Source organism: Thamnophis elegans, unplaced genomic scaffold, assembly GCF_009769535.1.
Source record: "Thamnophis elegans isolate rThaEle1 unplaced genomic scaffold, rThaEle1.pri scaffold_219_arrow_ctg1, whole genome shotgun sequence".
NCBI lineage: Eukaryota > Metazoa > Chordata > Lepidosauria > Squamata > Colubridae > Thamnophis > Thamnophis elegans.
In genome coordinates this window covers 370-27,755 of record NW_022473688.1, presented here as the reverse complement: position 1 = coordinate 27,755, position 27,386 = coordinate 370, and the positions used below count along the sequence as shown (strand labels likewise).

General features: G+C 46.3%; 1 protein-coding gene across 1 annotated transcript; it reads right to left on the bottom strand.

Annotated features, from left to right (window-relative positions):
• Window positions 1–353: 353 nt before the first annotated feature.
• On the bottom strand, window positions 354–25,212 carry LOC116523367 (vesicle-associated membrane protein 2). The gene is made up of 5 exons (XM_032238468.1): window positions 25,115–25,212; window positions 11,042–11,162; window positions 7,865–8,023; window positions 5,951–6,002; window positions 354–4,393 (listed from the first exon to the last, which is right to left on the bottom strand). Coding segments are annotated over exons 1-5 (351 nt in total). The 5' UTR covers window positions 25,117–25,212; the 3' UTR covers window positions 354–4,376.
• Window positions 25,213–27,386: the final 2,174 nt, after the last annotated feature.

Here is a 27,386-nt window from a genome sequence, read left to right as displayed (position 1 = left end):
AAAAAATAAATTCTTGAGGAGAAATCACCCCCCTCCCACCCCGTCCCTTTGCTTGGAAAAGAAAGACCCCCGACTCAAAATAAAAAATGCAATCAAGAAAAAGACCAGCATTGGGAGGCATTCTCCACAGGACATTTATTTATTGTAGGTTTTTTATTTTTGTCTCCAAATATCAATATTTTTGCATTTTCTTTTTTTCACAGCATCATCAAATCCCTTGCTTGTATCCCAGATTGGATCTTAAACCCCCTCTCCCTTTATTTTATTTTATAACTCCTGCTGTGCAGGGCTGGCAGTTTTAACTCAAGGAAAACTCCCTTCCCACCCAATCTGTGTCTGGCTTCGGGCTGGGCTCCATTTTATTCCTCTTTTTAATTCTTTTTTTCATTCCCTCCTTTGGGCAAGTTACACGTCTCCACAACGACACCTGCTGGCCAAAACGGAGAGAGGCAGCCCCTTGTCTTCCCCTCCCGGTCCTACCCCCCCCCCCTCAAAAAACACCCCCATTGTAGCTTTCTCTATTCTAATATTTTCCTCATCCTTGGGTGGATTCAAGGACGGGGAACTTCAACTCCCAGAATTCCCCTGCAGGATGTGTTCATGAACTTGCAGGCCGGGGAGGGATTCTGGGAGTTGAAGTTCCCCATCTTAAAAGTGACTATCGATTACACCATTGTCCTCATTCTTGGGCCACTTCGAAAGACGAGGGGGAACTTCAACTCCCAGAATTCCCCCGCAGGATGTACTCACAGGCTGGAGGGATTCTGGGAGTTGAAGTTCCAATTGGTCTTAAAAAGTGACTTTATCTATTACACCATTTTCCTCATCCTTGGGCCGCTTCAAAAGACGAGGGGGAACTTCAACTCCCAGAATTCCCCCATAGGCAGGCTGGGGGGATTCTGGGAATTGAAGTTCCCACTGGTCTTAAAAGTGACATTATCGATAACACTGTTTTCCTCATCCTTGGGCCACTTCAGAAGATGAGGGGGGGACTTCAACTCCCAGAATTCCCCTGCAGGATGTGCTCGTGAACTCACAGGCTGGGTGGGGGGATTCTGGGAGTTGAAGTTCCCATTGGTCTTAAAAAGTGACTTTATCTATTAAACCATTTTCCTCATCCTTAGGCCGATTCAAAAAAACGAGGGGGAACTTCAACTCCCAGAATTCCCCCACAGCCAGGCTGGGGGAATTCTGGGAGTTGAAGTTCCCATGGGTCTTAAAAAGTGACTTCTCTATTCCAGTCTTTTCCTCATCCTTGGGCCGCTTCCAAAACCGAGGGGGGGAGAACTTCAACTCCCAGAATTCCCCCTCCCCAAGGACCATCTTGTGAACTCGCAGGCCGGGGAGGATTCTGGGAATTGAAGTCCCCTCCCCATCTCAAAAGTGGCATTATCGATTACACTATCTATAACGAGGGATCCCCTTTTCGCACTGAAATCGCTTGATTAAAAGGCAGCTCAAATTCTTTCCCCCCCCCCCCCTTGCACAAAATGCCGGCGGCACCCCGCAAAGGGTTGCGGCCTAGCGGAAGGACCCACACGTGTCTTTAATCCGCGATGGCGGATGGGCTCACAATCGGCAGCTTGCCTCACTTGTCCCCCCCCTGCAAATATCATTAAAGCCCCTCCGTCCCCCCCAAAAAAACTAATTTAATCTGCCTTTGAATCAAATGTTGGTTTCTGGGGTCCTCCAACCATAGACGGCCCTTCTCCTAGACCAGTTTCTCAACCTTGGCCACTTGAAGATGTCCGGACTTCAACTCCCAGAATTCCCCAGCCAGCAAATGCTGGCTGGGGAATTCTGGGAGTTGAAGTCCGGACATCTTCAAGTGGCCAAGGTTGAGAAACACTGTCCTAGACTATATATGGAAGACAATGCGTCAACGGATAACCCCCCCCCCCCACTTCTACCCCGGTGGCTCCATCTCTCAATGTGTTCTCCCCCTCCCCACTCTTTTCTCCCCCTCCCCGGAAATTGACTCCTCCTCTCCCTTGGCCAGCTTGAGGAGGGGGTGAAAGTGAAGACCCCCCCTCCCGTCATCCCTCCAAACAAGGAACTGGGAGACCCTTCCCCAAATTTCTCCCTTCGGGCTAATTCTCAATCTTTTTCCCGCCGCGGCGTTCCCCCCTCCCTTTCCCAAAATCCGTGTCTTGTTCGGTTTTCATTTCTTTCCCCCTCCAGCAGGACACCTGGACCGGAGAAGGGTCTCCTGCCGAGACAGCCCCCCTACCCCGCCATCGGTGCTTTGCCCTCCCCCCCCCAACGTTTGCAGTCTTCCTCTCTTCCTTCTTCGTCCTCTTCCAACAAAGATTTCCTTGGTCCCAGGGAGCAATTGTGTAGGCAGCTATTTTCCTCCACTGGGGGAGGAGAAGGGAGAGAAGAGGAAAGGCCGGCGGGGTGGGGGGGGGTGAGAGAGAAATTGGGGACTGGGTGTACCCCCCCCCCCAAAAAAAATACTTTAAAAAAAAACCTCACATGTAAGCCAACATTATAAACAGGCCCGGAAACATGGCAGTTTGTGCTGAAAACAGGGGTGGGTGGGTGGGGGAAATTGGTGGTCACGCAGTCACAATTAATCACAATTACAACAGTTGCAAAAGCTGAAAAGTGGCCAGGCTTGGAGGACAGAGCCAACAAGGGGGTGGGGGGAGGCGGGAAGGGGTGGGGTGGGAGAGATTGCACAAAAAGGAGGAGGGGAGGGGAGTCTCTTTTATCCACAGCCATTCCTTAGCGAGCTGCCGTCTCCCTTTCCTGCTTGAAACCAGCTTTTAAACCGCCTCTTGGCGAAACCGAGGACAACAGAAAGCGCCGACGAGATATATATATATATAAAAATAAATAAATAAATTCATTCTAACCATAAAGGGATAGCTTTTCACCACGGGATTCGAACACAGGACGGCCCTCGTTTCGTTCACAGGATCGGGGTCAGGAAAGTATCTAGCCTAGTCAGCCCCGGGAACGAGCCCCCACTTCCTCCCCCTTAACGGTTTATGCCGTTAAGATCTGCTGGTTTTTTGCGTCTTCTGGAAAAGGAGACAAGCCGGGCAGGGGTGATTCTGCGCTTACTTTCCCTACCGCTTCGTAAAGCGCTTGGTGCGTCGATCATGCGCGCGGTTTGCATGAAAACGTGCCTAAATTGGACGGCATAGAACCCGGGGGGAGGCGGACCGGCTCACCTGCGATTTCCACTACCGTTTCGTGCGAACCGATACGAAGCGGCTGAGTATCGCCTCTGAAGCTGGAGCACACACACACACCCCTCCCTCCTCCTATCGTAGTCACACATACACACCCAAGGCATGCACCCACAAGCACACACAACTCCTGAAAACAGGGTTTAGGTAGGCAGTAGATCGCAAGAAAAAAATAACGCACAGGTCCTAAGAAGGGGGAAAATGTCCTCCTTCTCCGCTTTAGAGAAAGAGTGGAATGTCGAGTCACAACCGTGTTTCATCGCCGTTGTTCACAACTAAAAGCAACAGTGGTTTCTACACGCGGGAAGTCAATGGCAGTAAAATCGCCGTGGTTTCGGAGGAGGGAGGAGAACGTCACGGCCGGCGGGAGAATTCCCACCCGGGGCCGACCCTCGAAAAGGAGGCGTTAACTCCCCAACGCCACGGGAGCTCCCCGGAGACACTTAAGGGAGAAAACTGGCAGTACGAGTCGAATAAGTTAATAAATAAATAAAAGTTAAGAGGAGATCACCAGGTCCGGGGATAGGAGGAGAGGTGACCAAGACACTGAGGACTAGCAGCGTGGCCGAGAAGACTAAACGGGGAGCGACTCCGAAGAGAGAATTTCTCCCGGATCTTCTCAACGAGCCAACTGGAATCTTCTGATTTCCAGATATTTGGGGAAGAGGAAGGCAGGGATACAATTCCAATATCGGGTATGATCCGTGTGGCAACTAGGAATTGCGGAAAAATGGGGGTCGGGAGCCCACCGAATTGGGGAAGGGGAGAACCACGGAGGCAAGAATCGGGCAGGGGGCCTTGGTCCTCGAAGGTTTTGTCGTTTAAAAATCAAGACACTGAAAAAACCACGGCGGGAGCGACACATAGAAAGTCTAGATAGAAATCTACAAACAGACAAAATATAATATAATATAATATATATATATTTTATGTATATATATATATATATATATGTATATATGTATATGTATAAATAACAAATCGGGCTATTTACAAGACACCCACACGCAACGCCACGCTCACGCACACACGCGGGGAAGGGAGGGGGGAGGGAGGGAGGGAAAGGGAGGAGTCGGGAGGGGCGGGGTATGGCGGGAAAGCTGGGCGCTGGAAGACTCGGGCCCCTGCGCCTCTCCTGGCCGCTGCTCCTGGTTGGGGAAACGTCTCGGAGAATTCCCACTAAGTACTGAAGTAAACTGCGGAAGAAGAAAAAACAAAACAATATTTTATAAGGAGTCCTCCACAAATGAACGACTGTAATGGACGCCGCCCATTACGGTCGTTTGGTCACTAAAAACGGTCGTTCCGGTGACCGGGCTCAGTTTTGTGAGCTTTTTCTTCTCTTTTTAACGGCGGTCACGGTTTGCTTTGAATGTGGTTTTACACACACACACACACACACCGTGGCTATGAAAGGCTATGAAAACAAACTAAAAAAAACAAAAGCCGAAAGCATTTGAGCGTCCAAGAAGGGATGGGAAAAGAGAAAGGGAGAGAGGGAAGAGAAAGAAAAAGAAGGAAGCGTTGGGAAGGGAGAAGAAAGGAGAATGAAGACGGAAGGAAAAAGGAGGGAGGGATTGAGGAAACAAGGGAGGAAGGAAGGGATTGAGAGGAAGGAGGGAGGGAGGGAGTGTTTGAGGAAGGAGGAATTGAGAAAGGGAAGGCAGGAAGGAAGGGATTGAGGAAGGAGGAAAGAAGGGAGGAGAGGATTGAGAGGAGGGAGAGAGGGAAGGGGGAATTGAGAAAGGGAAGGTGGGAGGAAGGAAGGGATTGAGAAAGGAGGAAAGAAGGGAGGAAGGAAAGGATTGAGAGAAGGAGGGGAGGAGGAATTGAGGAAGGGAAGGTGGGGGGAAGGAAGGGATTGAGGAAGGAGGAAGGAAAGGATTGAGAGGAGGAAGAAGGAAGGAGGAATTGAGAAAGGGAAGGTGGGAGGAAGGAAGGGATTGAGAAAGGAGGAAAGAAGGGAGGAAGGAAAGGATTGAGAGAAAGGAGGGGAGGAGGAATTGAGGAAGGGAAGGTGGGGGGAAGGAAGGGATTGAGGAAGGAGGAAGGAAAGGATTGAGAGGAGGGAGAAGGAAGGAGGAATTGAGAAAGGGAAGGTGGGAGGAAGGAAAGGATTGAGAAAGGAGGAAAGAAGGGAGGAAGGAAAGGATTGAGAGAAAGGAGGGGAGGAGGAATTGAGGAAGGGAAGGTGGGGGGAAGGAAGGGATTGAGGAAGGAGGAAGGAAAGGATTGAGAGGAGGGAGAAGGAAGGAGGAATTGAGAAAGGGAAGGTGGGAGGAAGGAAGGGATTGAGGAAGGAGGAAACAAGGGAGGGAGGAAGGGATTGAGAAAGGGGAGGTGGGAGGAAGAAAGGGGTTGAGGAAGGAGGAAAGGAGAGGAAGGAGGAAAGAACGGAGGAAGGAAGGGATTGAGAGGAGGGAAGGTTAGGGAGGAAGGAAGGAAGAGAAGAAGAAAGGAAAGAAGGAAAGAGATTATAATGAGAGTGAGGGAGGGTCTCAGGGAAGTCCTACCTTAGCACTTGGCCACCACAGGTGCCCCCCGACACGGGTCCCGTGTCATGCCCACGCCCATGGCCACACCCATCATAGCCACGCCCCCTCCAGCCCTCCACGGTCAAAGACAACTCTGGCGGAGCCCTCCACGAAATCAAGTTTAACCCCCTGCTCTAAATCCACTCCAGGGATTTCCCTGCCCCTCTTTACGCCCCATCGCCCCTGTTGCCGTTGTTGTTTTTTGCAAGGCTCACTCACCAATGATGATGATCAAGATAATGGCGCATATCACCCCCAGAATTATCATCATCTGTCAGGGGAAAAGAAGGAAAGAAGGCATGTGAATCGTCTACATCGGACTTTCTCCAATAGGGGAATTTCTGGATTGCTCCGTCGGAGAGCCGTTTCCCGTCTTAAAACAAAACCTTTCCAGATCCTCTGTGATCCAGCTCCTTTCAGATCGTAAAGGAGTGCTGATTCAACTCCCAGAATTCCCCAGCCAGCAAAGGTTTCCCGGGATTCGGACCAAAACAAACATCCCAATTGTTTCGACTGGGTAACTTTCTTAATAGACGGAGGGAATGCGGCCGACGTAATATACCTTGACTTCAGCAAAAGTGGGGAAGGAATTAACAACCCACGAACAAGATTAAATGAATAAACGAGTTAAAGGTGGGCTGGGTAGCACGATAAATAAATAATTAACTGATAAGACTGGCTGGGGAATTCTGGGAGTTGAAGTCCACCCACCTTCGAAGGGCTCCGACGGAGAACTACTGCGATGGAAGCTTAGAAGGGAGGGCGTGACGTACATCCAGAAGACTACAAGGACCCTGTGGCTCGGCCTGCTTTCAAGTGAGGCCGTCATCAAGTTCACCCCGCCTTCCCAAATGATGATGATCATCAGAACGCCGACGGATCACCTTAGCAACAGCTAAGATCAAATCATTGCAGAGGTGACGGAAGGAGGTCAGCATTCCCGCCAAGGGCCAAGGTCCCATTCCCCCCCCCCCGCCCTCCAATATCCTCTCACCGTTTCTTGAACCCAACCAGATCCTGGGATCTCTTCCCCCAAACCCGCTTTGCGCAGGTGGTCCGTGCCACCTGATCCCGTATTTCTCCCCGAACGCCTGGAGAAGATTTATTTGACAGAATTTTTAAAAGAACCGAGTGGAGTTTTTCTGTCTGATCCACCATCATGAGAAACCCTACAGAACAATTAACCAGTGGAACAGCTTGCCACCAGAAGCTGGAGGGGGGGGGGGGGGGGCGCCATCACTGGAGGCTTTGAAGAAGAGACTGGACAAGAGATTGGTCTGGGGTTTCCTGCCTGAGCAGGGGACTGGACTAGAAGACTTAGTCCCATCCGCCGGCCAATGCCGACTGGCGACTACCCGGAGGAGAACCTTCTCTGTGGCTGCTCCGACCCTCTGGAACGAGCTCCCCGTGGAGATTCGAACCCTCACCACCCTCCAGGCCTTCCGCAAAGCCCTTAAAACCTGGCTGTTCCACCAGGCCTGGGGCTAAAGAGCTTTGCCCCCCCCCTCGAATGGTATGGTTGTCGTGTGCTTTTAAATTGTGTATTGTTATGTTTGTCTTTTTTATCCCTTGTCTGTACCCCCTTCCCTGACTTGGATTGTGAGCCGCCCTGAGTCCCCTTCGGGGAAAAGGGCGGCATATAAATGCAATAAATTCCAATTCCAATTTACCTCCAAAGGTCCCTTCCAGCTCAGTTATTCCCGAGAGCAGCGGTTGGCAACCTGCGGCTCTGGAGCCGCATGTGGCTCTCTCATCCCTCTGCTGTGGCTCCCTGTTGCCAGTTGGGAAAAGGGAAAAGGACGCTGTGCTAGGAGACGACTCTATGGTGGGGGAACCGGACTTCCAGTCAGCTGCAGAATTGAAAGGGGGGAGGGGCGGGGGGGCCCTTCCGGTTAGGACACTTGTGTCTCTTTCCGTGTTTAAGGTTGCCGACTTCTGCGCTAGAGGAATGGCGCAAGACGGCATCTCCTTAACCTCAAGAGGTCTTCTCGGTGTAATATTATCAGTGGCGCTCCCCCCCAGGGTGAAGACGACCAGGTCCCTCTCCCAAGTCAAGATCTGGTGGATCCTTTGGACCAAAAGAGAAGGAGATAACCAGGTTTGAGGAGGAGGAGGTGATGGTCCTCATCCTACCTTTAAGTTCTTCCACCAGTATTTGCGCTTAAGCTTGGCGGCGCTGGTTTCGAATTGGGAGGCTCCGGCTTGAAGGGCGTCGGCACGGTCGTCCAGCTCCGAGAGCTTCTGATCTCTCTCTAGGACCTTGTCGACGTTGACTCGCATGATGTCCACCACCTGGAGGGAAAAGAGACACCGCCGAGAAGGTGAGACGGAGGAGGAGGCAGTGAGAACCACCGAGATCTGGAAGCCGATAGAAGGGCAGAGTTTTTAACCCCGGGAAAGGAAATGCCTGCAAGGAAACCATCAAGGTCAGAGGGCACAAAGACTCCTGCGATCCTCCTCTCCTCCTCCTCCTCCTCTACTTTGCAAACCCTACTCCCTTCTAGCATTGATGATGTTACCTAGTTAGGTTGTGAAACGTCTGCAAGAAAACCACCAAGCTCAGAGAGCACCAAGGACCCCACAGTCCTCCTCCTCCTCCTTTTCACACATACCCTCCTAGAATTGATAGTGTTACCTAGCTTGCAAACCTGGGGGGGGGGGGAACCTCCCTTCTAGCACTGATGATGTTACCTAGTTGGGTTGTGAAACATCTGCAAAAAACTACCAAGCTCAGAGAGCACCAAGGACCTCCGACTCCTCCTCCGCCTCCTCTTCTTCTTCCTCCTCCTCCTCCTTTTCCACTTCTTCCTCCTCCTCTTCTTCCTCCTTTTCCACTTCCTCATTCCCCCCCTCCCCCAATCTGTTCTAGCACTGATGATATGTAGTTGGGTCATGAAACATCTGGAAGGAAAACCACCCAGCTCAGAGAGCATCAAGGACCCCACAGTCCTTTTCCTCCCCCTCCCCCTCCCCCTTCCCCTCTTCTCCTCCTCCTTCCCCTCCCATCCCCCTCTTCCTCTCCCTTCTCCTTGCAAACCCAGCTAGCCCTGATGATGTTCCCTAGTTGGGTCATGAAACATCTGCAAGGAAACCACAAGATAGTAAGGATGGGAAAACCCTGGGGAGATACCAGAATAATAAAAAGGAATACTCTGAAGAAAAGATACCCCAACCATAAAAACAGGAAAAAGAAGAAAGTTAGGAGAAAGGAGAAGAAGAAAAATGATGAAAAATGGAATTTGCGAGAGCCCAAGAGAAAATGGATAAAAAGAGGAAGAAGAGGGGGAGAGTAGTATTAGTAGATTAAATAGTAGTAGTATTATGCTTGGCATTGTTATGCAACGAATTAAGAAATAAAGAAAGTATATTGTTAATTGTAGAAAAATTGAAAGACATGCTCTCTGTGTCAAAACTTAACTAGAGGGAATATATTGTTTATTAATAAAATAGGCCCAGGGAGAAGTACGAAACGATAATTTGGTGCCGTTTTTCATGGGGCAACTGAAGATATGGACGAGGGGATAAATGGGGAAAACTCATCAAATTTGCAGATGACACCAAGCTGGCAGGAATAGCCAACACTCCCGAAGACAGGCTCAAGATACAGAAGGATCTTGACAAACTTGAACATTGGGCCCTATCTAACAAATTGAAATTCAAGGGTGAAAAGAGAAAGGTTCTACATTTCCTTGGAGTCCTGCGGAAAAAATCAGGTGGGACCACGGCTGATGACCTCTTTCTATCGGTCCACCATAGAAAGGGTCCTCACATATTGTATTTATAGTACGGTATGCTGGTTTAACAGCTGCGGACAGGAAGGCACTTCAGAGAGGGATCAATTCGGCACAAGGAACCATTGGCTGCCCTCTGACACCGCTGGATGACCTCGCCAGGTCTCGCTGCTTTAGCAGAGTGAGGAAGATACTCGAGAGAGGATTCACACCCTGGTCAGTGTCTCTTTGTAAGAGCCCGAGGTGGCGCAGTGGTTAAATGCAGCACTGCAGGCTACTTCAGCTGACTGCAGTTCTGCAGTTCGGCGGTTCAAATCTCACCGGCTCAGGGTCGACTCAGCCTTCCGTCCTTCCGAGGTGGGTAAAATGAGGACCCGGATTGTTGTTGGGGGCGATATGCCGACTCTGTAAACAGCTTAGAGAGGGCAGAAAGCCCTATGAAGCGGTAGATAAGTCTAACTGCTATTGCTATTGCTATTTGCACTTCCACCATCAGGCAGAAGATATCAAAGTATAGCCAGCCGAACCAACCAGTTTAAAGATAGTTTTCTATCCTTGGGGTGTGAGACTTTTAAATCCAACCGCAATCTCTCCAATCTCTCTTTTTTCCTTTTTCCGTTTCTGTTATAATTTTGCACCAGTGAGGTTAAAACCAATTTCGTTGCATTTAAGTACAATGACAATAAAGATTATAGATACATGCTATAAGCAGGGAACAGAAGTTGCCTCCAGAAGTTGTGAATGCCCCAACACTGGAAGTCTTTAAGATGATGCTGGATAGCCATTTGTCTGGAACGGTATAAGGTTTCCTGCCTAGGCAGGGGGTTGAACTAGAAGACCTCCAAGGTCTCTTTCCGACTCTGCTATTGTACTGTATTGTATATTGTTTATGAATTAAGAAAAAATGAGTATAAAAATTGGAAAAGAATGGAAGAAAATAATTTGGCTGAAGGCGAAAAGCAATCGACGATGTAACATGGATTATGTCAAGGAGGGGATGTAAAGGGAAGATCCGGTCATCACTTTGTTTCGAGACTAGGTGTAAAGTTGTATTAAAAAAATAAAAACAAAACTTTGGAAAATAAATCAATAAAATAAAACTTGATTATTAATTTAGGCGCCTTCTCAGGAAAATACCCTTTGGTGCCCCTGACAAGGAGGGGCATAAGATGTCCCTTCCATCTCTGGGGAAGTGTTCCTCCCACCCCCACGCCCAGCATGGACTTCAACTCCCAGAATCCCCCATTTCTCACCTCATCCACTTGAGCCTAGGTTTCTCCTGTCTTCCATCCTCCCCCAGCATGGACTTCAACTCCCAGAATCCCCCACTTCTCACCTCATCCACTTGAGCCTAGGTTTCTCCCCCCCCTCCACCCTCCCCCAGCACGGACTTCAACTCCCAGAATCCCCCACTTCTCACCTCATCCACTTGAGCCTAGGTTTCTCCTGTCCTCCATCCTCCCCCAGCATGGACTTCAACTCCCAGAATCCCCCACTTCTCACCTCATCCACTTGAGCCTAGGTTTCTCCCCCCCTCCACCAGCATGGACTTCAACTCCCAGAATCCCCCACTTCTCACCTCATCCACTTGAGCCTGGGTTTGCTGGAGCCTTCGGTTACTGGTGAGGTTGGGCGGGGGAGGAGGGGGACCCCCGGCCTCTCCTCCAGCAGCCGCGGGCATGGCAGCAGCATTAGCCGACCTGAAAGAAGACAAAGGGGGGGGGGGGGGTGATTTTGCGTCTTGCACACGGCAGCTTAAAAACAAAAGGGGAGGGGGGGATTGTGGGTTTGCAAGGAGGTCGAACTCCTTAGCATCAGAGCGTGTTAATATAAGGCAACTGGCAGTTGGAACAGAGTTCTTTTCAAGTGGGGAGGGGGAGTAGAATGTCAAACTCCTTAGCATCAGAGTATGTTAATATAAGGCAACTGGCAGTTGGAACAGATTTCTTTTCAAGTGGGGAGGGGGAGTAGAATGTCTAACTCCTTAGCATCAGAGTGTTAATATAAGGCAACTGGCAGTTGGAACAGAGTTCTTTTCAAGTGAGGAGTGGGAGTAGAACGTCTAAACTCCCAGCCTTCAAGCCAGATGAAATAAAGCCGTCTGAACCTGAACAGACCCCACCCCCCCCCGGTGGTTTCCTCAGCATCCAAAACTTGTTGGGGTCTGGATTGGGACCCACTGATTACAAACGTTTCTAGCTAACCTAACCTCCAAAAAAAGTAGAGGCAAGCCTTGTGATGAAATTCCCAGAATTCCCCCCTCCCCCAGCCACCACTGAGGATTCTGGGAGAAGGCCACACCACTAGGAAATGGACGAGGTTGGAAAGGAGAGGGGCAGGCCAAAGAAAGACCTTTTTTGAACACTTCTTGTGAATTAGATCAGGCAAAGTTGGTTCAAAAGCCCGATTGGACCCCTAACGTGGGGCCACATGGGTGGACTTCACTCCCAGAATTCCCCAGACATTATGGTTTAAGATGGGTGGGTTTCAATTCCCAGAATTCCCTAGTCAGCATGCTTTTAAGATAGGTGGACTTCAAACTCTCAGAATCCCCAAGCCAGCATGTTTTGAGATGGGTGGACTCTAATTCCCAGAATTCCCCAGGTAGGACTTCAATTCCCAGAATTCCCCAGATATTATGCTTTAAAATGAATGGGTGTGTTTTACGATGGGTGAACTTCAACTCCCAGAATTCTCAGTCAGCATGCTTTAAAATGCATGGACTTCAACTCCCAGAATTCCCCAGTCAGCATGCTTTAATATGGGTGGACTTCAACTCCCAGAATTCCCTAGAAATTATGCTTTAATATGGGTGGACTTCAACTCCCAGAACTCCCCAGGCATGATACTTTAAGATGGGTGGACTTCAACTCCCAGAACTCCCCAGGCATGAAAGTTTAAGATGGGTGGATTTCCAACTCCCAGAATTCCTGAGCCAGCATGTTTTGAGATGGCTGGACATGTTTACGATCAGTGGACTTCAACTCCCAGAATTCCCCAGTCAGCATGCTTTAAGATGGGTGAACTTCAACTCCCAGAATTCCCTAGAAATTATGCTTTAAGATCGGTGGACTTCAACTCCCAGAACTCCCCAGGCATGATACTTTAAGATGGGTGGACTTCAACTCCCAGAACTCCCCAGACATGATGCTTTAAGATGGGTAGGTGTGTTTTACAATCGGTTGACTTCAACTCCCAGAATTCCCCAGTCATCTCCCCCTCTCTCCCCCCCCACCCCCACCATTTTATCCTAGCGATTTTAAAGAAACAGCGCAGAATTTCTTCTCCTTTGGGAAACGCCTTTGTTAAACACATAACCCCAGCTTGCCTTGCCCAGCTGTATAAAAAGACAGCAGTGGGATAACAGGAGGAGCCGTGTAATTAGAGGGAGGGTGTTAAGAGAAAGAGCTTTAGGCTTAATCCCTGGGAAGGGATTAACAAGCCAAGATTAGTAGTACAGTAGTAGTAATACAGTAGCCATCTCTAAATTACCCAAAAAAGCAAATTGGAAAATATCTGGTTAGGTGAGAAAATGCGCCAAGGAGTGGAAACGAGACTGTAGAATTTCAAAATTCTCCAGAAAACCGCCTTGTAAATCTGACATGCGTGTAACACGCATGTGTATAACATAGATCGGTAGAAGATGGATGAATTGCAGAGAGTCCTCGATTTACAACAACCATCTTCTTTTAAAGACCCCATTATCCCTTGCGGGGTGGAGTCTTGGGCAACCGAAGGGAGCTAGCAGAGTATTTTACTGGCCGGATGCCTTCCGTGTCTCCGATGAGGAGTTATATTCGGCAGATATATTCTTATTGTGGCCCAGAGAGAGAAATATCTGCCTCTACCTCGGATCGAACTCACAGCCTCCTGAGGCGGGAACGCTATCTGTAGGCCATTGAACCACTCCCTCGACTTACGACGATAGGGACCAAAATTTCCACTGCTAAGGAAGGCAAGGAAGCGAGTCACACACGCCCGATTTCATGACTCTCCCTTTTTTTGGCCTGGGTTGTTAAGTGAATCAACTGCGGTGGTTAAGCGAATCCAGCTCCCCCACTATTGACTTGGCTTATTGGGAGCCCCAACTGGGAAGGTCGCAAATGGGGAATCGCATGACCCCAAAAGGCATCGTAAATACATCCAAGGGCTCCAATGTTTATTATGCAACTTGAGGATGCTGCAATGGTCATAAGTGCGAGGATCAGTCATTATCAGAGCTTTTCCAATGGCCGTTGTCATTTCAAACAGCAGCTCAACAAACGGTCATAAGTCTGGGATGATACCTGCATTGGTGGGGTATGATGGGTTTCTACGGAAGGCCATTGTAGCTAGTCCTCGACTTACGACCACAATTGAGCCCCAAATTTCTGATGTTAAGTGAGGCTTTTGCTAAATGAGCCTTGCTCCATTTTACGACCTCCTTCGCCACACTTAAGTGAAGCGAATCAATGCCGTTTTCAGCTACTCACACGGTCGTTAAGTGAATCCGGCTTCCCCATCTACATGGCCTGTCAAAAGGGGATCACGTGACACACCCCAAGGACACTGCAACCGTCGTAAGTACGAGTCAGTTGCCCAGCGTCCGAATTTTGATGTGACCACAGGTGGCTGCCACGGTCGTAAGCGTGAAAAACAGTCATAAGTCTTCTTCAGAGCCGCTGCAACTTTCAACGGTCACTAAATGAAAAGGTTGTAAAGTGAGGACTACTCTGCTGTAAGAGGGCGGAAGCACATATAGTCTTCAGGTTACTATCATTCCTTTGGTGACTGTTCGAAGCTACAACAGCACTGAAAAAAGTGACTTATGACCGTGTTTCAGACTTGCGACCGCTGTGGTCAGCTGATCAAAATTCCCACGCTTGCCAAATGACTCGTACTTACGACGGTTTCAGAGCCCCGGGGTTGCGTGATACCCCTTTTTGCAACCTTGTGACTAGCCAAGTCATCAATGGGGAAGCCCGATTCACTTACCGACCGCATGTGACTAACTTCACAAAACAGCAGGGATTCCCTTCCCAAGCGTGGCAAGGAATGTCGTAAAACGGAGCAAAACTCACTGAGCCAATGTCTCGCTTAACAACAGAAACTGGGGGTTCCATCATGGTCGTAGGTCGAGGACTACCTGTATTCTACTGATTCACCCCATTTGATCCCATTTCAAAAATACAGTCACGTTTTAGCCGAATTCTTTTCAGGAGGTTCCAAAATCTTGCTTCGAAATCCTATCTTTTCAGAAAGGAGGCTCACATCATCCAGGCCAACAGGATCTAAAAGGTTAAATCCTGTAGGAAGTGGGGCCAAAATTGGTTCGTCGGGATCCAAAATGATCCCGACCGGCTTGAAACCATGGGGCCCTCTCCAACAAAATGCAAGATAGCAAGGAGAGGAGAAAGGAGAGGAATAGGAGAAAGGGAAAGGCAGAGGAAGAATGGGAGGGAATGTAAGAGTAGGAAAGAGGGGAGGAATGGGAAGAAGAGGGGAAGGGTAAAGGGGAGGAAGGGGAAGGAGAGAAGGGAAAGGAGAGGAGGAAGGAAGGAAGGAAGGAAGGAAGGAGAGAAGAGAAGAAACGGGGGGTAGGAAGGAGGGAGGGAAGCAAGGAGGGAAGGAAGGAGGGAAGGAAGGAGAGAAGGAGAGAAGAAAGGAGGGAAGGAAGGAGGGAATGTAGGAGAGAGAGAAGGGGGGAAGGAAGGAGGAAAGGAAGGGGGAAAGGAAGGAGAAAAGAAAGGAGGGAAGGAAGGAAGGAGGGAAGGAGGGAGGGAAGGAGAGAAGGAGGGAAGGGGAAGGAGGGAGGGAAGCAAGGAGGGAAGGAAGGAGAGAAGGAGAGAAGAAAGGAGGGAAGGAAGGAGGGAATGTAGGAGAGAAGGAAGGGGGGAAGGAAGGAGGAAAGGAAGGGGGAAAGGAAGGAGAGAAGGAGAAAAGAAAGGAGGGAAGGAAGGAAGGAGGGAAGGAGAGAAGGAGGGAAGGGGAAGGAGGGAGGGAAGGAAGGAGGGAAGGAAGGGGAATAGGAGAGAAGAAAGGAGGGAAGGAAGGAGGGAATGTAGGAGAGAAGGAAGGGGGGAAGGAAGGAGGAAAGGAAGGGGGGAAGGAAGGAGAGAAGGAGGGAAGGAAGGAGGGAAGGAAGGAGGGAAGGGGAAGGAGGGAGGGAAGGAAGGAGGGAAGGAAGGGGAGTAGGAGAGAAGAAACGAGGGAAGGAAAGAGGGAGGGAGGGAAGAAGAAGTTGGACCGTTGTAAGATAAGATGGATCTATGGGATGGTAAGAAAGGAATCTTCAAATATATTGTCAACTGTAGGGAAAAATTGTTATAAATACATATTATTAATAACAGTTATGAGATCATATAATTGTGAATGTATATATGACATTGATAAAATAAAATTTTAAAAAAAATGCATTTTAACCTGGAGAAAAGCAAAGTTTGACATTTAGGATTTCAAAAAAATAAAATCAAAATCCAAGGTGTAGATCCAGATCAGGCAAGACCTGGCTCCAAAAACAGGAGCGGCGAGATGGGCTTTGTAGTCCTAGGGGGACGATCGCTTAAGGAGGAGCCAGGCGTGTGCAGCGGCAGCCAAAAAAAGGCAATTAATGATCCTCGGTTGTATAAACAGAGGCAGAGAATCAAAATCACGGGAGGGATGAGTACCGCTTTGCAAAGCCTTAGTAAGGCCGTACCTGGAATCCTGCAACTAATTTTGGTCCCCACATTCCAAAAAAAAAAAAAAAAGATGTTGGAGATTTTTTTTGGGGGGGGGGGAAAGGTACAGAGAAGAGCAACTAAGATGATTTAAAGGCCTGGACACTAAAACATAGGAAGAATGCTTGCAGGATTTGGGTGTGGCCAGCCTGGAAAAAAGGAGGACTGGAGGGGGGGGGATATGATCACAGGATTCCAGTATTTGAGGGGCTGCCCCAAAGAAGAGGGAGCCAAGCTATTCTCCAAAGCATCTGAAAGCAGAACAAGAAGCAATGGATGGAAACTAATCAAGGAGAGAAGCAGGCTGGAATGAAGGAGAAATTTCCTGACAGGGAGGACAATTAACCAGTGCAACAACTTGCCACCAGAAGTTGTGGGTGCTCCCTCACTAGAGAAGAGACTGGACGGTCACTTGTCTAAAATGGTAGAGGGTCTCCTGCTTGAGCAGGGGGTTGGACTAGAAGACCTCCAAGGTCCCTTTCTATTCCATTCCATTCTATCACAGGTAGGTAGGTAGGTAGGTAGGTAGGTAGGTAGGTAGGTAGGTAGGTAGGTAGGTAGGTAGGTAGGTAGATAGATAGATAGATAGATAGATAGATAGATAGATAGATAGATAGATAGATAGATAGATATAGATAGACAGATAGATATAGAGAAAGTTGATAGATAGATAGATAGATAGATAGATAGATAGATAGATAGATAGATAGATAGATAGATAGATAGATAGATATAGATAGACAGATAGATATAGAGAAAGTTGATTGATAGATAGATAGATAGATAGATAGATAGATAGATAGATAGATGGATGGATGGATGGATGGATGGATGGATGGATGGATGGATGGATGGATGGATGGATGGATGGATGGATGGATGACACAGTAGATAGATAGATAAGAGATGACACAGATGATAAATGGATGGATAAATACATACTTCTCTCCTTCCTTCCTTCCCTCCTTTCTTCTCTCCTTCCTTTCCTCCTTCCTTCCCCCCTTCCTTCTCTCCTACATTCCCTCCTTCCTTCCCTCCTTTCTTCTCTCCTTCCTTCCCTCCTCCCCTCTTCTTCCGATTCCTCCCCTCTTTCCTACTCTTACATTCCCTCCCATTCTTCCTCTGCCTTTCCCTTTCTCCTTTCTCCTCTCCTTCCTATCTTTCCTTCTACTTACTCCTCCTTCCATCCACTCTATCCGTTGTTGTTTTTACATATTCTCCTCTTCAGGGGATGACCTGGTTCTCTCTTTTTTTCCCCCTTATTTGAAAGTTATATATATAAAAAAGGCAAGATTTACAAAATACAAGAAACAAAAATAGATAAAGCTCTTTACATATTTTCATCTCCCATAGCTCATCTCGCCTTATCTAGTATGAGACTAGCTTGCTAATTCCATGCAGGTAGTTATAACGGATTTCCTATCAGCTTTTCAAGTTTTCCCATGGTTTGCATTTCTAATTTCAGCCCGCAGTTCGGCAGGACAGACAAGGAAATGAAAATAGAAAACTCACAACGACAGCCATTTCTCAAGGGTATTATTATTATTATTATTATTATTAAATTATTTCTCCCCCCTAGAAGATGCTTGCTCTGTTTCTAAGAGCAAAGAGAAAGAAACCAATTCCTGGTTCAAAGAATATCTTGCATTTTTTTGGGGGGGGGGCCCGAAAACACCAAATAATAATCAAACGAAATTAAAATGAAATTAAAGAGGAATCAAAAACCCCAGCAATGAAATGAAAGAAAGAGGCAATGGAAGAAAGTAAATGGGATCAATAAAATAAAATGAAATAAAACAGAAATAAAGCAATGAAGTGAAATAAAAATCAAAACCAATGAAAGGAAATCGAAATGAATTTTTTTTTTAAAAAGGACCCCTCTAAGATGAGGCCGACAAACCTGATCAATGAATAAATTCAAAAGGAAATGAAATCGAAACGGAAATCAAGCAAAATAAGAAAACAGAAACGAAATCAAATGAAATTAGAAAAATATAATTGAAAAGGAATATAAAAATGAAATCGCATAACATAACAATGAAATAAAGGAGGAGGAAGGAAGGAAAGAGAGAAGAAAGAGAAGAAAGGAGATAGGAAGGAGGGAGGGAAGGAAGGAGGGAAGGAAGGAGAGAAGGAGAGAAGAAAGGAGGGAAGGAAGGAGAGAAATAACATGAAGCACAGGCAGTCCTCGACTTACAACAATCCATTTAGTGACCGTTCAAAGTTACGACGGCACCCCCCCAAAAAAAAGAAACTTACGGCCGTTTTTCACGCTTACAACTGCTACAGCATCACAGGATCCAAATTTAGACGCTTGGCAACCAACTCAGATTTATGACGCTTCGCAAGGTCCCTGGGTCACGTGATCCCCGTTTACGACCTTCCGGCCCGCAGCAAAGTCTATGTATGGGGAAGCCCCGATTCGCTTGACGACCGTGCTAACTTAACAACTGCAAGCGATTCGCTTCACAACAGTGGTCGTAAAATGGAGCAGAGCTCACTTTAACCAATATCTAGAAATTGTTGGGCTCGAGGGTGGCCGTAACTCGAGGACTACGCGTAAACCATCCTTGCCACTCTGGAAGTTGCCAATTTCTCCCCCCCCCCAGAAAAAACCTAAAAACGGAACCAGGAACCGAACCAGGCCGCAAATAAAGATGGTTGTGGCCCACCAGTGGAGCCACAAATAAAGATGGTTGTGGCCCACCAGTGGAGCCACAAATAAAGATGGTTGTGGCCCACCAGTGGAGCCACAAATAAAGATGGTTGTGGCCCACCAGTGGAGCCACAAATAAAGATGGTTGTGGCCCACCAGTGGAGCCACAAATAAAGATGGTTGTGGCCCACCAGTGGAGCCACAAATAAAGATGGTTGTGGCCCACCAGTGGAGCCGGTAGCAGATTTCGGAGAGTGGGGAGGTTGGGGAGGAAGATGGGCCAGTCCTGAAGTCTGAGGAAGGCTCGAACGAGGACTCTGCGTCGGAGGCAGAGAGGGGGCCGCCCCGACAGTTACCAGCTGCCTTCGGAGTCAGACATCCGTGAGGCAGAAGAACAGCTGGAGCCTGTTCCCAGTGTGCGCATGCGCAGAGTTGCCAGACGAAAGGAACAGCTACAGAACAGGGGTCAACTTGGGAGGAAGGCCACTGGTGGACAGTGAATGGCCCCTCCCAGAGGAAATAAAAGAGGAGCAACAGGGGAGTGGAGCTTGCAGGAGTTCGCTTCATTGATTCGGGACTCTCCGAGACTCCATGCCAGGTTTTGCCGATCTCGGCCTGGCAGCTCTCCAAGGCAGATGAGGTCTGTGACTATAAATCCTCCCTTGAAAGACTTTGCTGGATGGGAAGGAGCAGAATTCACAGTCAATGAATTAAAAGGGTCTTTTATTTGTCGGGACAAGGAATTTTCTTCATGCTCTCGGTCAGAATAAAGATTTCAACAGCAACCCGCCTTTGTCGGGAATCCATTTTCCCTGATAATCTACTAAAAAAAGGGCATGATCTGCCTTCTATACACACACACACACAAACACACACTTGAATTTGCAGTCAACCTGCTGCAATGAACAAGCGATGACTCAGTCACGACTTCTGAGAACAGGGGACGGATTTCAATGCATCCATTGAAAGGATGACTAAGGAGGCTCGGATTGGCGCACGAGGTCACCACTATGACATCACTGGCCGATTCGATCCCGAGACCCGCGCACGCCATCGCCCCGTGGACGAGCCACACGATCTTGCCAAACCCCTTCCAGATGCTACCCAAAGAATGGCGGAGAATTTTAACAATGCAGCCCCGGTCGCTTCCAAAGCTCTCCTCATTTCCGGCTCCAAGTTACTAGTCCTCGCCGATGTGGATGGTTGAAATCAATGCACCTAGTGTTTCAGGTGCAGAGTTGAACCATCTTCCTCGGTTTGGACGGCGAGGACTAGTAACGTGGGCAGAAAAGAGGAGAACTTCAGACGCTTCCGTTCAATCATCCTCAGTTTGGGCGGTGAGGACTAGCAACTTGGGCAGAAAAGAAGAGAGCTTTGGAAGCTTCCGTTCAATCATCCTCAGTTTGGGCGGTGAGGACTAGTAACTTGGGCAGAAAAGAGGAGAGCTTTGGAAGCTTCCGTTCAATCATCCTCAGTTTGGGCGGTGAGGACTAGTAACTTGGGCAGAAAAGAGGAGAGTTTTGGAAGCTTCCGTTCAATCCTCCTCCTCGGTTTGGGCAGTGAGGACTAGTAACTTGAGCAGGAAAGAGAACTTTGGGAGATTACGTTGTCAAATAAACTGGCTGGGAGTAAAATCCCCAGAAGTAACTATTATATTGAATCGCTATCAAATAAATCTATATTTTTATACGGATAGCGAGCTCAACGTTTGAAGTTGCAAAAGCCGAGCCAGAATTCTCCCATTTTACATTCCAGATCTGTCTATTTACAGCCACTCCCGATTTTACTGAGGATGCGAGGGCTAAATATATATATTAACATATAAATCTATTTATCCCCTGCTTGCCAGGAGTTCGAACGGCGTACAGTAAATAAGCATTCCAGCCACCTAACCCCAAAACAGGAAGCAGGCACGTTAAAACCCACATTAAATACAATTTTAAAATCCACATTTGATGAGAACAAAGCCATCCGTTTGCCGAGAAAATATTCAGGTTTTTTTTTTGCTGCCTTGAGTTATTCGTAAAAATAATAAAGGAAGGCTACAAACATCCTTTTTATCCTCCTGTAATCCCTTAATTCAGGATAGTACAATATTCATTCATAAATATTTCCAGAGCAGGCACGGGTACCCAAAAAATATTTCCCATAGAAATAATATATATTTCATTATATCAATGTATATTTACAGGTTCAAATCCCAGTAAGGGTATGGCTAGCTGATGAGAGCTAAATAGCTTGAAATAGATCTATACTAGCCTCCCTTTATTTCTTTATTTATCAGCACAAATGCAACACAAATGTATATTTATATACATAAATATATACATTCTATAAATGTAAATCCAGATATCGACTTATTGTATAGAGACAAACAGGCACAGCTCCAATCTCAAACCGAACAATGAACACAATTGCCAAGAAAGGAATACACAAATATCCAAGACAGCACACAAAATAAATCATTCAAAATCCGGATTGATTATTCCTAGAGAGGAATAAACAGGAAAAGGGAAAGGAGACCAAGGAGAGAGAGAATGACTTAAAATTCGTCCAAGGCGAGTGGATGAGCCTTAATTTGATTATTTTAATTTTTATTAATTTGAGCAAATCAAACTAGAATTTAGGAGCGATTTCATTTATGCTTTTGCAAAGTTTCCGAACCTCGGTGAGTTTGAAAGACGGTTGGAACTTCAACTCCCAGAATCCCGCTCGGTTGTGCAGGCCGGGGGGGGGGGGAATTCTGGGAGTTGAAGTCCCAACCCGTCTTCAATTTGCACAGATTGAGGTGTATTTGACCCTTATTCTAGAAGGCTGAACCCGTTCGTTCCCCCAAGCCTTGTGAGTGTGACACACACACACACACAACCCACAAAAGAATGCCAGTCTTTGTGTGTCTAAGAAAGGCAGTAAACAATCAACAAGAAGAACCAGGCCGCAGCTCAACCGGCTTAGCACTTCTGTCAACAAGAGGCTTTGTCCGTCCGTCACACAATCCACCTTCCTTCCTTCCTTCCTTCCCCTCTGCAGATCTGGCTGTCGGCCCAGATTCCAGGCAGATCCACCCACGGGAGTCGCGAGTTCGAATCCCACCGACAAAGGAATAATAATAGTCATTTTTTAAAACAAATAATAATAATAATCACAATATTGTGGCTTTCGCCCAGTTCGTGTATAATTTACATTTTTGCAGGAGAGGAAGGAAGGAAAGGAAGGTTTTTGTGGTGGTTGGTTTTTTTTTTAAATTGAAAACCAAGATTTCTAACCTCAACTTCCTTTTTTTTTTAATTGCAGGATCTCTAAAGGATTTCACTGTCTTTTTACGGATGATTGACAGCTGTCTCAAATCAAAGCCCTGCCATGCAAAGGAGGTGGTGTCTCTTTCTTTCTTTCTTTCTTTCTTTCTTTCTTTCCTTCCTTCTTTCTTTCTTTTTTTCTTCCTTCCTTCCTTTCCTTTCCTTTCCTTCTTTAAAAGGATGAAAACGTGGATCACAAGGAAAGGGGAAACCCCTCCCAAAAAAACCTTGAATTAGGGTTTTTTTCCTCTTAATAAAACACCCCCTTTTTTTTAACAAGGGGAAGAATTGAAATTGTTACAAAAAGGAAACAAAAACACCTCCTCTCCGAAACAAAATAAATGAAAATTAGGACATGGAAGATTCTTCCTTGATGGCGGGATGGACAGCCGATCCATTTAATAAATTAAAATAAATCAAAGTGGGCTTGGAAGGAGACAACTGCAAGAAAATCACCAACTGAATAGTTCTGGTTTATTTTTTTATTTTATTTGTTTTTTTCGCAGCTGGTGATTCAGCACCTGCTGAAGACTGGGAGGTGTTTATAAGGCAATCTTTCCATTCAATCCCCTTGTTAGAAAATAATAATAATAATAAAAACGGTTTATCACAAAACATTAAGAGATCAAGGCCCTTAAAACCCCACTGGATAATAAATCACTGATTGTTAATAAATCACTGATGCTTTTGTGTGTGTGTGTGTGTGTGTGTTATATTCTAATGGTCAAAAGCAGCTTAATTTCCTTAATTTCTTCCTTAATTTCCTTCGTTTTTCTTTGGGGTTTGCAAAATATGCAAACCGTTTCCCCCGGATTGCAATCGCGGAAATAGCCATTTCGTATATATTTCCCACGAGACCCGTGGCTCTTTTTTAAAAATGTTTTTTTTTCCAACCAGACCTCGCAGAATAACACCCGGCGGCACTCTGCACGATCCCAGGAGCATCTTCAGACATCCTATTTATTCTGTTCAATCGGTGTCGTTTGAAGAGGGGGGGGGGGACACCAACTCCCAGAATTCCCCAGTCAGCTGGCTGGGGAATTCTGGGAGTTGAAGTCCACCTCTCTTAAAATAGCCAAGGTTGAAAAAGCACTCATAAAATATATTTTCTCTGCTCTCCCATCTCCCTTCCAATAGCCAATTTGGTGCCTAAAACCTCGTCGTTCCCAGCGGCATCAAATCACCTTCTGCATTCGAGACAGGGGCAAAACACCCCCCCAATTTATTTTATCTGCATCACCCCTCTACCCATATTCCACTCCGCAAACGTTACCACCAATGCATCTTCACCCCTTTTGCAAAATCCCATTATATTCTTATTTATTTTGCAACCTTCCGGGAGCCCACTGGGAGTTTCTCCCCCACCCATCCAGATGGGAAGGGGGGGAAATCGAGAAGCCAAACCAGGGTGGTCCTTCTCCCCCATCACCCCAAATCCTTGGACAAAAATAAAATAAAAATCCACACCAACCACAAAGGAAAACTGTAGCAGTGTCACCGCCAGGAGGGAAAAAAAAAAGGGGGGGGTTGATATTTTTAGCATCCTCCATCTGCCCCGCTTGCAAAAATCTAAAAATACTCCAAAAGGGGGGGGGAGGGAGAAGAAGAGAGGATGCATCCTTCTTAAAGAGGCATCAGCTCCCCCCCCCAAAAAAATCACCTCTTGGTGCCCCATCCTTTCCTTTCAATCCTTTTGTTCCTTCCTGACAGCATGCCAAAGGGTGTTTTTTTATTGCAAACCCTCCCCGTTTTTCACCCTTTTTGCAATTCCCAGGTGTGGGAAAGAGGCATTTTTTAAAACATTTATTTTTATTTTTAAATAACACGCCCACCCTCCACCTGTATGCAAAATAGGGCGGGGATTTGGACACCCTTCCAAAAATGCTTTTTCCATCTTCTTTCCTTCTGTTTTGGATCCTTCTCCACCCTTTTTTTTTTAAGGGGGGGGTGTCTCAGGACGTTAATTTGCACATAGAGAGCCAGAGGATGCAAGCATACATGCATACATACATTCAATGCACACACATGCATATGACACATGTGTGTGTATCTCCACCCTAGATCAAAAGGGGGGGGCGCCTTTAAAACAAATCTTAAAATTGCAAATAAAAAAAGGCAGCCCCCACTTTTTAACACCCCCCCCTCCGCCTTTTTTCTTCTTCTTTTTTTGCACGTTTGCAAAAGGGAAAGCGAGCGTGCAAAGATGACCTCATTTATTCCTAGGCAAGGAATAAATAAGAGAGGGAGGGGAGGTTTGAAAAATGCAATATTGCCGGCAGCTTTTTTCCCCTTTTTTGCACCCCAGGTGGGTGGGGGGCGTTGGAAAGGGTCGTCTCCCCCCCCAATATTTGGAGATTTTTGGGGGGCTGTTTACAAAGGGGCCTTTTTTTCAAGGGGTCCATCAGTTTCATTCATTGGGGGAGGCAAGGTACGTGCCCTTGGGGGGGGGGAAAGACACCTTTAAACCAAGTCTCCCCCCTTTTTTGTTTTCTTTGGGGAGGGGGCAGCCCCGCCACCCTAGATCTGAACTCCACCCTTTTTTAAAATCAGACTATTGGGGTGGGGTGGGGGGCGACACCAGAGATCCAGAAAGAAGCACCCATTGCAGCAAAATATATTTTAAAAAGGCGTGATGTGGTTTATCCTTCGGAAGCCCCCCTCCTCATTTGCACCCTTTCCCCCCCCCCAAAAAAATGAAAAATATGCGTGGGAGGGGGGAGAAGAGCCGCTTGCCGATGCACCAAAATCCAATGCAAGCCGGGGGACCGTGCACGACCTCCGTCTCCTTGCAAAGACCCTTCCCCACCCAGGTCAAAAAAACAAAACAACACGAGACCCCCTCCCACAACCCACCCTTGTTACTGCGGGCGGCATCCGAGGCGTGGGCGGCGAGAGAGAGAAGGGGGAGGGAAAAAGCCCTCCTTTCTCGCGTGCACCTGCTTTGATGCAAGAAAAGGAGCATTGCACGCCGGTGCCCGCCTTGCATCGAAGCGGCTACTTACATCGCGGAGGACGCTGGCTGTGGCGGGCGGGCGGGCGGTCAGTGGCGGCGGCGGCTGCGAGGCTCGCGCTCCCCGAATGAAGCTGCTCGCTCGGGCAGAGGCAGCAAAATGGCGGCCGAGCTGTCACATCCGGGCATTTCGGAGAGGGGAGGGGGGAGGAGAAGAGGAGGAGGAGGAGGAGGAGGAGGGAGAAGGAGTCCGCCATCTTGGTCAGGCTCTTTTTTTCACCTAGAGCTCCATGAGGAGAAAAAACAACAACACCCCCCCCCTCCCAATAACATTTCAATAAAAATCGACTCAAAACACGACCAAGTGAAAACAAACATTCAAATAGAGCGTCCTAATTTTCGTCCTATTTTTAAATGACCCCCCCCATCCCTTGTGGGGGTGGAGCCTAGGCAACTGAATGGAGGTGAGGGTTTTACTGGCCGGATGCCCTTCCTGTTGCCAATATGGAGTTTTGTTTCGGCAGATATATTCTCAGTAATAGTGAGAACGCGGAATTCGCGTATCTATTTATCTTCATATATGAATCTACGAATGGGTGGTCCCTTGACTTGCAACAACAGCTCATTTAGTCCATAATCCCTTGTGAGGTGGAGTCTGGAGATTAGATAGATAGATAGATAGATAGATAGATAGATAGATAGATAGATAGATAGATAGATAGATAGATAGATAGATAGATAGATAGATAGATAGATAGATAGATAAAGATAGATAGATAGATAGATAGATAGATAAAGATAGATAGATAGATAGATAGATAGATAGATAGATAGATAGATAAAGATAGATAGATAGATAGATAGATAGATAGATAAAGATAGATAGATAGATAGATAGATAGATAGATAGATAGATAGATAGATAGATTAGAGATAAATAATAGATATAAATAATATAGATTAAGATATAGAGATAGATAGATATATTAGAGATAAACGATAGATGATAAATAATATAGATAAAGATAGATTTAGAGATAGAGATAAATAATAGATAGATATAGATTAAGATAGATATAGAGAGATAGATATATTAGATAATAGATATAGATTAAGATATAGATATATTAGATATATAGATACATAGAGATAGAGATATAAATAATAGATATAAATAGATATAGATTAAGATAGATATATAGATATATAGATGATAGATATTAGAGATAAATAATAGATAGATGATAAATAATAGATATAAAGATAGATAGATATATTAGAGATAAATGATAGATGATAGATAGATAAATAATAGATATAAAGATAGATATATAGATAGATTAGAGATAGAGATAAATAATAGATATAGATTAAGATAGATATAGATAGATATATTAGATAATAGATAGATATAGATTAAGATATAGATATATTAGATATATAGATACATAGATATATTAGAGATATAAATAATAGATATAAATATAGATTAAGATAGATATAGATATATAGATAGATGATAGATATATTAGAGATAAATAATAGATAGATGATAGATAAATAATAGATATAAAGAGATAGATATAGATAAATTAGAGATAGAGATAAATAATAGATATAAATAATAGATAAATATAGATTAAGATAGATAAATATAGAGATAGATAGATAGGTATAATAGATAGATAGATAGATAGACAGATAATAGAAGATTTAGATAGACAGACAGATGTAGATAGATAGATGTAGATATATATATAGAGAGAAATAATACATAGATAGATAGATATAATAGATAGAGATATATGATAGATAGATAGGTCATTTAATGACACCGTAATCCCTTGTGGGGTGGAGTCTGAGCAACTGAATGGAGCTGTTTACTCGCCGGCTGCCTTTCCTGTCGCCAATGCGGAGTTATATTCAGTGGATAAATTCTCAATAGTGAGAATGTGGATTTCACTTACCTATTTATCTTCACATATAAATCTATATACCAGGACTCCCGAGACTTGCAACAACAATTCATTTAGTCGGCATCGCCATCATCTTTTAATGACCCCATAATGTCTTGCGGGGGTGGAGTCTGGGCAACTGAATGGAGCAAGCAGAGTGTTTACGGGCCGGATGCCCTTCCCTGTCGCCAATGCAGAGTTTTGTTCAGCACATAAATCCTCATTATGCCCAGAGAGAGAAATATCTGCCTCTACCTAGGTTTGAACTCACACCCCCCGATTGTGAGAGCTCCACCTCTAAGCCACTGCATCACTCTTGAAGTCCTAACCACGAAGCCCCCAAATTGGGGCATTTCGACCCACCTGACT

Bases quoted from the DNA above. Each gene is read 5' to 3' on its own strand.
- LOC116523367 (XM_032238468.1), bottom strand. The intron at 8,024-11,041 runs GTGAGAAGTGGG...TTTTCCCTCCAG, and splicing joins CCCAGGCTCAAGTGGATGAG to GTGGTGGACATCATGCGAGT. The intron at 6,003-7,864 runs GTAGGATGAGGA...TTCCCCTGACAG, and splicing joins ACTGGTGGAAGAACTTAAAG to ATGATGATAATTCTGGGGGT.